This window comes from Ambystoma mexicanum, chromosome 12 (assembly GCF_040938575.1).
Source record: "Ambystoma mexicanum isolate Mex_15411 chromosome 12, UKY_AmexF1_1, whole genome shotgun sequence".
Lineage (NCBI taxonomy): Eukaryota > Metazoa > Chordata > Amphibia > Caudata > Ambystomatidae > Ambystoma > Ambystoma mexicanum.
The window spans coordinates 6,516,052-6,529,101 of NC_090936.1; the positions used below are offsets into that span (position 1 = coordinate 6,516,052).

The following is a 13,050-nucleotide window of genomic DNA, read 5'->3' on the forward strand; positions in this document are numbered from 1 at the left end:
CGCCTGACCATTCTATTGGGACACGTCGGGTATACTGCTCGGGTGTTAGTCTGTTTTCTCCCAGCGCGGGCTGTCCATGTGAAAGTGTTTGTGTAGGAAAAGGAGGTGGGTAGAGTCCCTACGTATCCTACCTGGTAGGCTGGGGTAAAGGTGATACAAGGAAGGGGATACCGCATCTCACCATCAGGTGTCCCACTCCCACTCTCAAAGACCCCTCATCCAGGTGATACTCCCGCACTGGTCCACCCCAGGAACTGGCTTCAAAAGCGATGGCCGTGTCCTGGCCACCTGGATGACAGATCCCTGGGGACTAGTGTGTGAGACACCTTCTGGTTTCTCACATACCCTTTCCCTATGCAATATACGCAGATCTGTTTCACAGGGAAACCGAGAAAGGAAATCGACTTTCCCCTGGTGTTTACCTTTTCAGTGCACCACAGTGAAACAGTAGGGTTGCAGTTCTAAGAACCATTGCATGACTCAAGGTTTAGAATCCTTTTGTTGGCTTATCCATACTAATGGAGAATTATCTGTGACAAGTATGAACTTCCTTCCTAGAAGATAGTACCTTAGGTGATGGCCCATTTGATGGCAAGGTCCTCTAATTCCAACACGGAGTCATTTGTTTCAAGTGGAGTGAGTTTTCGACTAGTGAATAGGATTTTAAGTTGTTGTAACGTACATTGTCCTCATCAGTCCAATGAATCTTCTGGGGTTCAGCGTTCTTTAATTTGTCAGTCAACCTAGCTGTTCTTTCTGAGAAATTAGGGATAAACCTACGGTAATAACCAATTCATCCTAAAATCGCTCTGAGGTTTCTCTTGATCCTAGGCGTGGGGTTATCTAGGACGGCTTTCACTTTTTTTCGTTGATGCTGGACACTGCCATTCTCTACAAAGAAGCAGAGGTATTTCACGGCTGATTGAGCCAGCTTACATTTGCATGGATTGGTAGTTAAGCCGGCTTCTCTGAGGGTTCTCATAATAGTAAAGAGATGGAAAAGATGGTCTTCCCAAGTCTTAATATAAATGACTATGTCATCAATATAAGCCCCATAGAAATCAGAGTAGGACTGTAATATCCTGTCCATAAGCCGTTGGAAAGTGGCGGGGGCCCTGTGCAGGCCAAAAGGCAGGACTCTGAGATAGAATAGTGCCAGGGGCATTGAGAAAGCTGTCTTTTCTGTATCAGGTCCATGTACTGAGACCTGCCAATACCCCTTGGTTAAGTCTAGGGTTGATAGGAAGGGGGCATTTCCGAGTTGATCAATCAATTCATCAATGCGCGGCATAGAATAGGCATTCAAGCCAGGGATGGCGTTGACCTGCCGGAAATCTATGCAAAACCTCTAGGAATTATCAGGTTTAGTTACCAACACAATATGGGAGGACCATGTGCTTGAAGAGGGTTCGATAATATTTGCTCTCAGCATTTTTTTCACTTCCTCAACCACTATCTGTCTTCGGGCTTCCGGGAGTCTATATGGTTTCAAATGGACCACTTTTTCCCCTTTGGAGTTCTGATATAATGATAAGTCCTGTGAACTCTCCTTGGTTTCTCGCAGAATGCATTGGGGAATGCTGTGACCAGATCGTTTAATTCTTCTTGCTTTTGTCTAGTTAGACCTTGGGGAATCAACTCAAAATTATTTATTTCCTCTGGTACCAAACAAGACAGTATCGAGGCAGTGGCCACGGAAGGATTTTCTTTCCACTCCTTTAAGATATGTATGTGGTAAAGGTGGGTCTTTTGCTTCCTTTCAGGTTGGGCTATTTTATTAATACAGGTCCCTGTTTGTTCTAGTACCTCATATGGCCCATGCCACTTTAAGACAAGTTTATTTTCAGAGGTAGGTAAGAGGACTAATTCCTTTTCTTCGACTGAAAAGAATCTTAAGTTTACCTTCTTGTCGTAGGTGGACTTTGTTGGGCTTGGGATTTTTCCATGTCCGTACAGACTACATTTTGAACAAGTTTCATATGCTCTCGCAATCGGGTAGCTGTTTGTGAGAGGGGAATAGGTGCCTCTTCTCTCTCTTCCCATGTCTTGCAGAGCATGTCTAGGACATCTCTTGGTTCTCTACCATGAAGTAGTTCAAAAGGAGAGAATCCGGTAGACGCCTGAGGGGTCGTTCTCACTGCAAATAGGGCTCAGGGGGCCATGCAATCCCAGTTTTTCCCATCCTTGTCTACCAACTTTCACAAGATCATTTTAAGGGTTTTGTTAAATCTCTCTACAAATCTGTCAGTTTGGGGTGGTAAGCTAGGTTCTTAAGGTGAAAATATGGAGCAATTATTTGACTTCACCCATGAGTTTGCTCATTAAATTGGATCCCTGATCCATTAGAGTTTCCTTGGGGAAACCTACCCTAGAAATAAATGGTAATAGGTGGTTTAGAATTTGTTGGGTCGTTTTGTTCCGCATGGGGAACACCTCCGGGTATTGGGCAGCGTAATCAACAATTACAAGGACATATTTGTTACCCAGTCTAGAGGTTTCCAACGGTCCAAAAATATCCATCACAATTTCGGGAGAAAGGGAAGTCTATTATTGGTAAGGGGTTCAGAGGGGCAGGTAAGGGAATCATATGCATACTGGTTTTCTGGCATATTTCACATTTCTGAAGTTTTTATGTCAGCATGGATACCTTGCCAGTAAAACTTCCCACTGATATTAGCTTGAGTCTTAGATTGTCCTAAATGCCCCCTGTCATATGAGAATGTGCAATCTCTAGCACAATCTTCCAATGGGTTTTGGGGATTACTGAGTTTTACTTAGGCCTTCTCTGGAGGTTTCCTTTCTATACAGTAATCCTGCTTTAAGAAGAAAAAAGGGATTCCCTTCTTTAATCCTTCCCCTTCAGGAGTCACCTGTAAGAAAGCCACTGCACATGCTGGATCATTTGGTTAGGTGAAGGCTAGGTCGGGAAGAATGGTAGGCTCTTCTCCCCTCTTTGCCCGAGTGGTGGATGTTCATGGGCTTCTCCAAAACCTAGGTTACCTCTCTGTTTCTCCTGGTTCACTTTCTGTAAGGTAGGGAAATAGAACCCTTTCAAGAATTCCCTGTGAAATTTTGTCTCCACGATGTACTTCAAATTGAGTATCGCCATGGTTCTGTAGGAGAATCTTCATGTCTCCCCGGAAGTCGGGATATATGACACCTGCTAGGACATCCAGACCGAACTTCCAGGCCAGATTTTGGAGCCAATCTTATATAACGCTGTGCAGGGGGTTTTAGGACTAAGTTTGTGGGAATCATCCCTCTTTTCCCTGGAGGGAAAAACTTCTCTGCTGCTACAGATATCAAAGCTTATGGATTATTTCATGTTATGTTATGTTATGTTATGTTATGTTACTTTGCATTTATATAGCGCCTTATGTACCATTGGTATGGTCTCAAGGCGCTGGTAGGTTGAACGCCCTCGGGAACCGAAGTTCAAGTCAGTAGAGAGAATAGAGAGAATCAAAAGGTGCGTGTGAGCACCGGATATGTGTGCAGCTGGCGATAGAGGGATCTGAGGCTCTATGACTAAGCTTCAGGAATTTTACGTTCCCCTAATTTGTCTCAACTGAGTCACATCCCGCTCCTGACACCACATGAAAGGAAGGCATGATATCAAACAGGGAAAACAGACACAAGTTATCACAGTTCAAGGGTGCTTATTGAACTTTCAAAATGGGTTGGAAAAAATGGCTGTCTAATCCTAAATATAAAGATGGGCGCAAGCTTCAACCATCAAATAATAATAACGCAGTCCTAGTAAGGTATTGTCAAAATAAAAGGGCCTAAACTAATAAACCTATTGCCAATCCTTACTTCTAAATACAAATGGTGTGGGAAACAATGTTATGCAAAAGAAAAGGGTTCGGGAAATTATATGTCAGGATAGTTGAGCTGTTGGCTTCCCTTCCCCACGTTTTCAGCAAGGTGGCACACTCGAGCTTAGCACACACTCTGGCTTCGCTAGCACGAGGATGCAGTTCAAAACCTCAGTATCAGGACCTTCTCTACCAAAGTCTCTTTTCCATTCAAAGTCTGTTATTACAGAGGGCCTGATGCGACAAATATTAACGTTCATTTTTTCTCAGGATTTCCACATGTACAATTTCTCTGATGATTCACTGTTCACCCCGGGTCTCCCTCCATCGCGCTCTGACCCACTTTAACACAATGTTCTCAATTGGCCTCCCTCGATCGGGCTCAGCCCACTTTATCTCATTTTCCAATCTTTCCTTTCTGTATCAAAAATTGAAGACTTTCAACTGTGCACAGGGTTTGGCTTGACCCGTCGCAGGACCACTTTAATTCACAAACTCTTTCTCCTTGCAACTTTTTAACTTTCACTTCTGCCATGTCTTGGTACGATACCTTACAGAGACCTTTGACTGAGAACTCACACAGTGCCGGACCACTCTGTCAACAGTATTGTATCTTTCCTTTCAAAGTTCAAGCATTCATCAGCAGTTTGACTTTACTTGTGTCTTTCATCACAAGAATATTAACAATGTTCGTTCAAGCACTCGTTATACAATGTTGCTACTTAAAACCTTGGCTTCAGCACAGACTGGTCTGGTATTAGTCTCTCCAACTCACCGGCTGTGTTGATCTCTTTGTTGTTACTGTTTTCTTGGAGCCAAAGACGGCACCACAGCAGCTGCTGAGTCTCCCCTACTCGATCAGTCATGTAGGAGGAGCGTGTGTACCTCCGAAACACAATGCAGGATTCCTCGACCTGGTTTCCTGACCTTAAGTTGTCCAATCTCTAGGTCTCATGAAAGTAACGGTTTCTTGCCGGAAAGGACAAGGGAATATCCCTCCTTGCAAACCCCTAGTAGTTCAATGTCTTTCGTCCCTTGTTCAGCTGCCGTCTCGAAAGTGCTGTTTGCTTGTGTTCTTTGCCTTGATCAGTGTGTGTTTTCGTTCTCCGCCTTTTATCTGTGTGCGGAAGTTTAATGGAAGTCAGGTGTGTGATGGTCAGTAATGGCCTGACCTCGTCTGACCATTGTTTTGGGACATGTCAGGTATACTGCTCGGGTGTTAGTCTGTTTTCTCCAAGAGCAGGCTGTCCATGTGAAAGTGTTTGTGTAGGAAAAGGGGGAATAGAGTCCCTACGTAGCTTATCTGGTAGGATGGAGTAAATGCGTTACAGGGAAGTGGATACTGCGTCTCACCATCAGGTGTCCCACTCCCCGAAGACCCCTCACCCACGGGATTCTCCCACACTGGTCGACCACCAGGAACTGGATCCAAAAGTGATGGTCGTGTCCTGGCCACCTGGATGACAGATCCCTGAGTAGTAGTGGCTGAGAAACCTTGTGGTTTCTCACAATGCTGAATGATTTAAATGGTGCAAGTCTCGGGGTACTGCAGTATCAGTGAGTTTGAGCCATTCTCGGGCAAGTATTTTCCTCATATGCTTCAACAAATATTTAGGGTATTGAGTCAAAGAACAGGAGACAGCTAATTCAGTTCCTTCCAGCATATAGTCCGCCGCTGTTAATTGTAACCTTGCTTATGTCCTCCCTGTCAGTGCGCTATGTAGGAATGCCCTCTGATCACCGATATGATATGATATGGCATTTATAACGCACCTATATATAAGTGTTTTGATGGGATGTGAAACTTGCAATAGAGGAGTATTGGGTTTCGAAGCAGCAGGGGAACTAGGTGGCGTAGTGTGAAATAGTTCTGGTGTGGGAGGTGCAGCGGGCCAAGAGTCGGTGACGGGTATATGCACCACTGGTCGGGGTGGTGGTGGTGGTACATAGGGAGGGGGTGCAGTCGGAGGGTTTCGTCTTTCACTCAATAATGCATCTATTAATTTATCAGATGTATGCAAGTCTTTGGATGAGTATATTTTGCATATGTCCAACTGTAAGGCCCTGTCTGTCACAGTATTACAGTCTTCCTGCTGCTTTTGGTCATGTACTAAAGCTTTTTGTGCTTGGGTCATATGTCTGTGAACTTGCTTCTGTCTACATTTAATGCTTTGGGTGGCCTCTTTGTGCCAATCCCGAACCACATCAAAAGCGACTGGCCTAGGCTTTTTCTGCAATAAAACGGACTTCAAATGCTGTTTTCTTGCTAATTCAAATGAACCAATTTTGCATGTCTGGTCTGGCGGTGCCAAAGACTGTTAAAAAGAATTGTTCCTAACCCATATTTAATATACATATCATAAGTGGGGGAACCATCAGGTGGGGCAGGCTCACCATATTCTAAACCAGTGGGTTATTTTCTACAACAGCAAAGAACTGCGCAGCAAGTGCGCATTTTACTAAAACCAGGAATTTTTACTCAAAACGGTATCTCACCCGGCAAAATATTTTTGTACAACGAGCTTGAAACAGAAACACCTGATTTCAATCAAAATCAAATATCCACCATCAAACAAACTCTGTGGCTGTAGGTCTTCAAAAGGGCTAAACACAGTCCCAGCTACTGTTCGGGACCCTCATCGGGATGATCACTGGGCGAGGAGGCTGACATGGATCACTAATAGCAGCTGCAAGAAACTTTGTCTCAACTTTGCAGGGATCACCGGTAATTAGTGGTCCCAATGCTCGGTTACTCAGTCCTCGAAATGTGATGGATCATCCTCGAAAGGGCACCACGTTGGGTGCCAATTGTAAGACCAAAAACTGGTAACTGCTAATAAGATAAGACCGTCAGATACGTAGTTTAAAGTACAAACAATAGCTTTTATTTGCTTAAGCGGACCCAGGTTCAATCACAAACATAGTCATAGTGAAGTGAGCAATTTACAGAAAGGAAACCAAATCTTTTATACACATTAGTTTGCTGAGGATGTCATTTCACAGACAGTTTATGGCTTCCTGCTCCGTATAGGTTTTCTGAGAAAGCATACTTTGGTCAGAGGTTCCATGCTTACACATTCTTAACCTTAAAAGACAACAGACTGTTTCCACAGTGAGGAGATATTCCCTTTGCCATTAAATTTGTTTGCACAACCAAAGGTTCCTGTGCATTTGCAGTTTATTTAGGATAAATCTTTCCTGGTATGCACAGAACGTCTGCTGTGTCATTAATCATTAGCACATACATTGTGAGACCCAAGGTATTAGCATCTAGAGGGAAGGCATCCATTATATCTCATCGTAATGGTCCTTGCTGTTCCAAGGGCAAAGGCTGAACAAACAGTGAGCTCACCATTCCTTGCAACAACATTTCTGTAAATCTCAGCATTTTCATGTGGTGAACATATTCCTTCAAGCTCTAAATGGGAGATCACAAAATGGAGTATGTTACGGGACAAAATGGAGGAGCTTAAGGCTAACTTGAATAGATGCAATTTCACATGTGGTGTTATTTGCACTGTCAGAGCGGAAGCCGCCTGTACAGGGTTGGAAAGGTTTCGAGTTCAAGATGAGTTTGCAGATCATCCGCCACAGTGTGTGTTTCTTGAGTTTTTGGTAATGTATATACATGTTTGGGTTATTAATTCCAAATGTTTGGGTAATTCATCCCTAACCTTTACCTGCATTTTTCCCTTATGCCAATGTACTTCTTTTTGATTGGACCAGTGTGGCGTACTAGAGGGAGAAGGTGGAAACAGAGGTGGCATTTGGGCTAGAGACTTTAAATAAATGAAGTAAGAAACCTATCTCTCCCTACTTCTAGAGGGAGGTTTCTCTACCTCAACCTAGAATAACTCGGGTGCTCGTCAGGGTGTAAGTCAAAAGAAACTTAAATACCATCCTCTGTCCAAACCAACTACTCTATCCCTGCCTCTAAGAAAGTAAAGAAAAAAGGCATTCAATAAAGTTCTTATTTAACCAAACGAGAATGTCTACCTTCTTCTGTGGAAGTATTTCTGACTCAGGTTGACTCAACAGCATTGTCTTGGAAGAGTGTCTGATTTATCAACTGTAATACTTCGATACCTTATATTGATCCTTAACAATATGGACTGCAACCACGACAAAAGCCATCCAATAACCGGTACCAGTTGGTGCTTCCAGTTGAAATGAGAGTCCACCTAGTCACCTCTCCATGCTCCGTACCATGTATGAGCAAAGAGAGGTTTCCAGCGAAACCCTAGTGGGATAGAAAACCCTGTGTAGCTTGTGTACAACGGTCCTGGATGTGAGGATGGAGGCTGGCGTCCAGGGGTGATCTTCCCTCTGTCCTCTGGGTTTCTGCTATAAAGCAAGGCACACAGTAAGTGTGGGCTGGAGACTATTGTTTCTCAGATTGTGCAAGTGAGGTAATTACCCTTAGGGGTGGCTCCTTTCCCCAGTACTTCGGAAGGGAAGGACCGAAGTCATGGTACCAGTCACTGCTGCCAGAGGATCGGGGGATTTACGAGTAAAAGTAAGTATGAGTACATGCGAGAAGGAAGAGAGAGAATGAAGACTGAGAGTGAATCCAACTGGGTGTGACATACTGCCCAATTACAAAGAAGGCGACTGTCTCGGACCTCACGAACGGGAACAGTGCTCTCTGGGGAATTTAGTCCTGAAATGATATATGAGTAGTCTGCGTTCTGGGGATACGAAAAGGAAGTGTGAGCTTTGCGTGAGAATTCGGAGAGAGTGGGAAGAGTGTTTCTTGTGACATTGATAAGCTACCCGGGAAGGCTGGGGCATAACCGTATGTAAGAGAGTCTGGTATTCACGAGTGAGTGATCTGGACTGAGGAGGATCCGCCGTACCTAATGCCCAGTAGAGAAAAGGTAGTAAGTAAGAAGTATATGGAGAAATACATTTCAAAGGTAAACAGTTTCTATACTGAAAACAAACTCATGAAGCGTGGCAACTTTGAGAGTAGCAATGCTGCTCTGGTCGAGGACAATGAAGTACTGCCTTCTGTGCCGGGGCGGAGTGCAAACAGCTGTCTCCCGAGGAATGCATGCAACATCGCAAATGGAAGGTGACGACATCTTGGTAGAACCATGGTGTAAACCTGAAACATGCCGCCAATGATGCCACAGGGACCAGCGACAATGGCACAGCATCACACCAACTAGACCTAGACCAGGTGAATTACTCCCTTCTCCTGGTCTGTCTTGAACAGTTCCATAAACTGGTTCTTGGCGGTTCCTCTCACAATGCTTGACAAGTCTCTTTATTTTGTTCCATGGACATTTGAACAACAATGTCAATGCCTTATTCACTCTTCTGCTGGTTATCAGTACTTTACTAGGAAAATCACCTTCAGACAGTTCTTTGTCTGGTAACTTTCATATACTTTATGCTTCTCACTGTGACGAGGGAACATACTCCTTAGGTAATCTTGTATATAGTGGCTTTTTATCTTCAAACTGCTTTGAGGGAGATCGCCTCCAATGAAGACTTGACTCTTAGGTCTCTGGGTATCACTGTTGTGATGAGGTATCTCACTCCTGAAGGATATATGATTCTTGGTTCTCTGAGTATCACTATTGTCACAAGGAAGTTTATTCCTGAGGAATACTTGACTCTTGCTTATTTGGGTATCACAACTGTGACGAGGGAGATCAATCCAGAGTATGGTTCTCTGGGTATCACTACATTGATGACGGAGAACACTCCTGAGTACTTTGTGACTCTTGGTTCTCTGGGTAGCACCACTGTGACGAAGGAGATCACTCCCGAGTACTTAATGATTCTTTAGGCTCACTGGACCGCACCCGGCTTTCCCGCAACTCCTGTTACTTACCTGTATCTTCACGGGGGGAGTGCTACCGGTTCTTTCCGAGGTCTCAGGTCGCATCGGACTTCCCACACTTTTGATGCGTATTCTGGCCTTCTTCTTCATTGCTCGCTGTGACTCCACAGAGTCACTGCAGCAGCGGTCTCAGCGTGTTGCTTTGAATGCCAGGTCAACCTCAATGAGGTCACGCCACGCTAGACTCTACAGGCTTCTTTGGTGAGTCGGTTGGACTCCAGCTCGTGAGCTCCTTTCAGCTTCTGTGACCTAGTATGCACCCCGACATCAGCCTCCTTGGTACACACACTCTCCTCACCTGAGCTGCTGGAAGTGTCAAGCTCTTGCAGGTGGCGTCTCGCGAGGTAGTCCTTCTGTTTTTTGGGAAGATGGTGCTTGTCACGGAGGGAAGCCACAGTGACTGCTGTTCAAACAGCTGTCCCGCGACTCCCTTCCGGAACCAAGCCAGAAATCAGGGAAAACCCCCACAGGGGAAAAAACCCTGCAGTGGAGCTGTGACGCTCTTCAATCCAGATGTCAGTATGGACCGTTGGCAATGGTCGAATCCGAGGCAGAGCACAATGTCTGTAGCGAAGGGATAGTCCAGATGCCAGGAGTGCAGGAGTAGCAGAGTCCAGGAAGATGCGACCAGTATGAGGCAGGAAGGAAGGCAGGACCTGGATATAGTACCGCTGGATGAGGCAGAGCCTCAAGGATAAGCAGAGAGGCCAGGTAAGGAGCGGGAAGAAAAAGGGAACAAGCGGCGGAAGCCGCAACAGAAGGAGAGAGAAACCCAGCAGAGCCCTGCTCCGCATAGCGGGGAAGAAAGGTGTCGACTGCGAGAATCCAGAGAGTATAGAGGGAGCAGGGGCACAGAACAGAACAGGTAGGAAGTTTCCGTAAGGAAGCCGAAGCCAGAGGACAGAAACAACATAGCGTGTTAACCCAGAAGCAGGAAAACATCCAGAGGAGGGTTGCAACGCAGCGTCGTGCCGGAAGGCGGGCCTTAAATACGACCGGCCGCGCTGCGCTGCCTCGCTGGAGACGCGGAAACAAAGAAGGGACTAAACTCTACCTCCGCGTCTCCAGCTCCAACGTGGAAGCAACCACCAATCTCGGCTGCGGCCGGCCTGGCGGATGACAGTTTCTCCTTCTGATACTGACTGTCTCTCAGCAAATTGGGCAGCCCGGGTTTGAAGTTCCTTCGTCCTACAGGATGCATGCCAGCTTTCTTCAATGTGCAACCTACTCCCTCTCTCATTAGTCCTTCTTTGATGCATACTTTATACAGCTGGGTCTGCCCCAGTTTAGCGTTAGCTTTGGCTGATAATGTCTTTGATGTGCTCTTCATTCCTTCCTGTGGCCAACTCGTCACAGTTCTTGGATAATTCTTCCCATCATTAATCTGTATGTTTCTTTGGTTCTTCTTCGTTTCAGTGCTATTAGGATTTATAGATGAGACAGTAGAAACTTCACATTAACACACAGGGCCTCATTATTACCTTTGAGCTCCCATAATGAAGGGTGCCGGTACGGGACCGGCACCCTTCATTACGGGAGCGCCTATTACGAGGTTCCCTTTGCGGGACCCGGTAAGGACGACTGGTAAAACCATGCGTCCTTAGCAGGTCCTGCGAGGGGAACAGGGAGCTAATAACGGGCCGTTAATAACGGTCCTGTTATTAGCTCCCTCCCCATTCTCATTGAGCCCTAGGGGGGCTCAAATGGGAATGGGGATGGGTTCCTTCAAGGAGGAATTACCGGGTCCTCCTAAGTTGGAATGACCCAGTTATTCCTCATTGAAGGAACCCGGTACTTGGGCCCGGTATGGAGGCAGCCATGCCCTTGTTAAAGGCATGGCTGCCTCCATACTCGTAATGAGGCCCACAGTATTATTCCCGAATGATGGAAAGGAAGGAGCCAACTGTTTATGGAGATCTTTCACCAGACCGAGTCCTCATCCCCTCACCTCTGTAACCTCACAGGGAAGGACCGCCCCCTGGGAGAAGTGATGCGACCTAGTGAATCGTCACACCAGACACATAGTAGATGCACATATCCTAAAGACGAAGTGTATCAAACCAAATGTAAAGCTTCATACCTTTTCATGCAGAGCAAAAACACATATGAACATATACAAACTATGAGAATACCAATGCAGTATAACAAATGGTTCACTTTCATGTTAAATGTAACTTTTGGGGAACATCAATTTGAAAATGTATTTGAAAAATTAAGGTACACATTTTGTCTTGACATTTTCTGCAGTTGTTGAATTGTGTTTCTTTGTATTCTGTCTTGGTGCCACGTCTATTTAGTTAGAACTAACATGTCTTTTTTATTGCTGTAGGATTATTTTACAGAAAAAGTACGCATTGTACAAGGAGACGGGAAAAGATTTGTTCCAGAGGATTAAATGAGTGTTCTGCCAGCAAAGCTTACAAATATCGCCAAACTGCTAAACATAATGAACGCAAAGCATATCTATGAATGTCATTATTTGATAATAATCGCAAGCATTTTTAATGATGGGCAACCAAATGAATGTGTGGGCAAATAAATAGGTATTGAATTGTTAGGTACTGGAACTATAATGAAAAACTAATTGCATGCATGTGTCAAAGATTTAGGGGGTCATCACGAGTTGGGCAGAGCAGTAAAATGCTGTGGTAATACTATTACCATCGTATTTACTGCTCCGCCCCATCTCAAGTTGGGCAGAAAGGGGGAGTAATACCTCCAGCTGGATCCAACTTGTGATAGCACCCTTAATATTCAAACTGTAATGGGAAAATAACCAAACATTGATGAAAAAGGTTGGATGTATACATTTTAAAATGTTTACTTAAACTAAATTAAGTGTAATGGTTTCATGCAATTATTTAATTACACCAGCAGCGAAGGTTTACTTGTGAAGTTTACCATCAGCAATTCTTGCTTGAGAGCCGTCGTTCTGTGACGATTGCTGAAAATCGATAGCTTCTGCCGTGTTATTCCAGTATTGAGGGAAGAGTTAATAAAATACTTTAAAACATACTTCAGCCAATACCCCATGACCTGATTTGATCGTCTTGGAGTATTGACCTGGATTATATTCTATGTGATCGCAAAGGCTGGACGAGCAGTTGTGAAATATCATTTCCACTAAGGACACAGCCATGAAGAATTGAAGAAACGTCCATTACAAGACAAAGGACAGGAGAGAAGAAGAGTCATTTAAACATGACTGAATACAATCCATCTTACTTCCAAACAAGTGTACAAAACAGTAAAAATAGAACTGAGCAGATGTTAAGATATAGTATATTTATCTCCCCATGCTATTATCTGATTTGTTTTGACATGATATAGACGTGAATACGTTTGGAAGCTTTTTGTTTAAGCAATTTACTATTGAGAAGT

General features: G+C 44.6%; 1 protein-coding gene across 1 annotated transcript in view; it reads left to right on the forward strand.

Moving 5' to 3' along the window:
- LOC138513155 (uncharacterized) overlaps positions 1-12,684 on the forward strand; it is a 552,911-nt gene extending 540,227 nt beyond the window's left edge. Inside the window, exon 5 of the mRNA XM_069627780.1 lies at positions 11,999-12,684. Coding sequence (XP_069483881.1) covers positions 11,999-12,064 — 66 coding nt within the window. The 3' untranslated portion in view covers positions 12,065-12,684. The remainder of the gene's footprint in view (positions 1-11,998) is intronic.
- Positions 12,685-13,050: the final 366 nt, after the last annotated feature.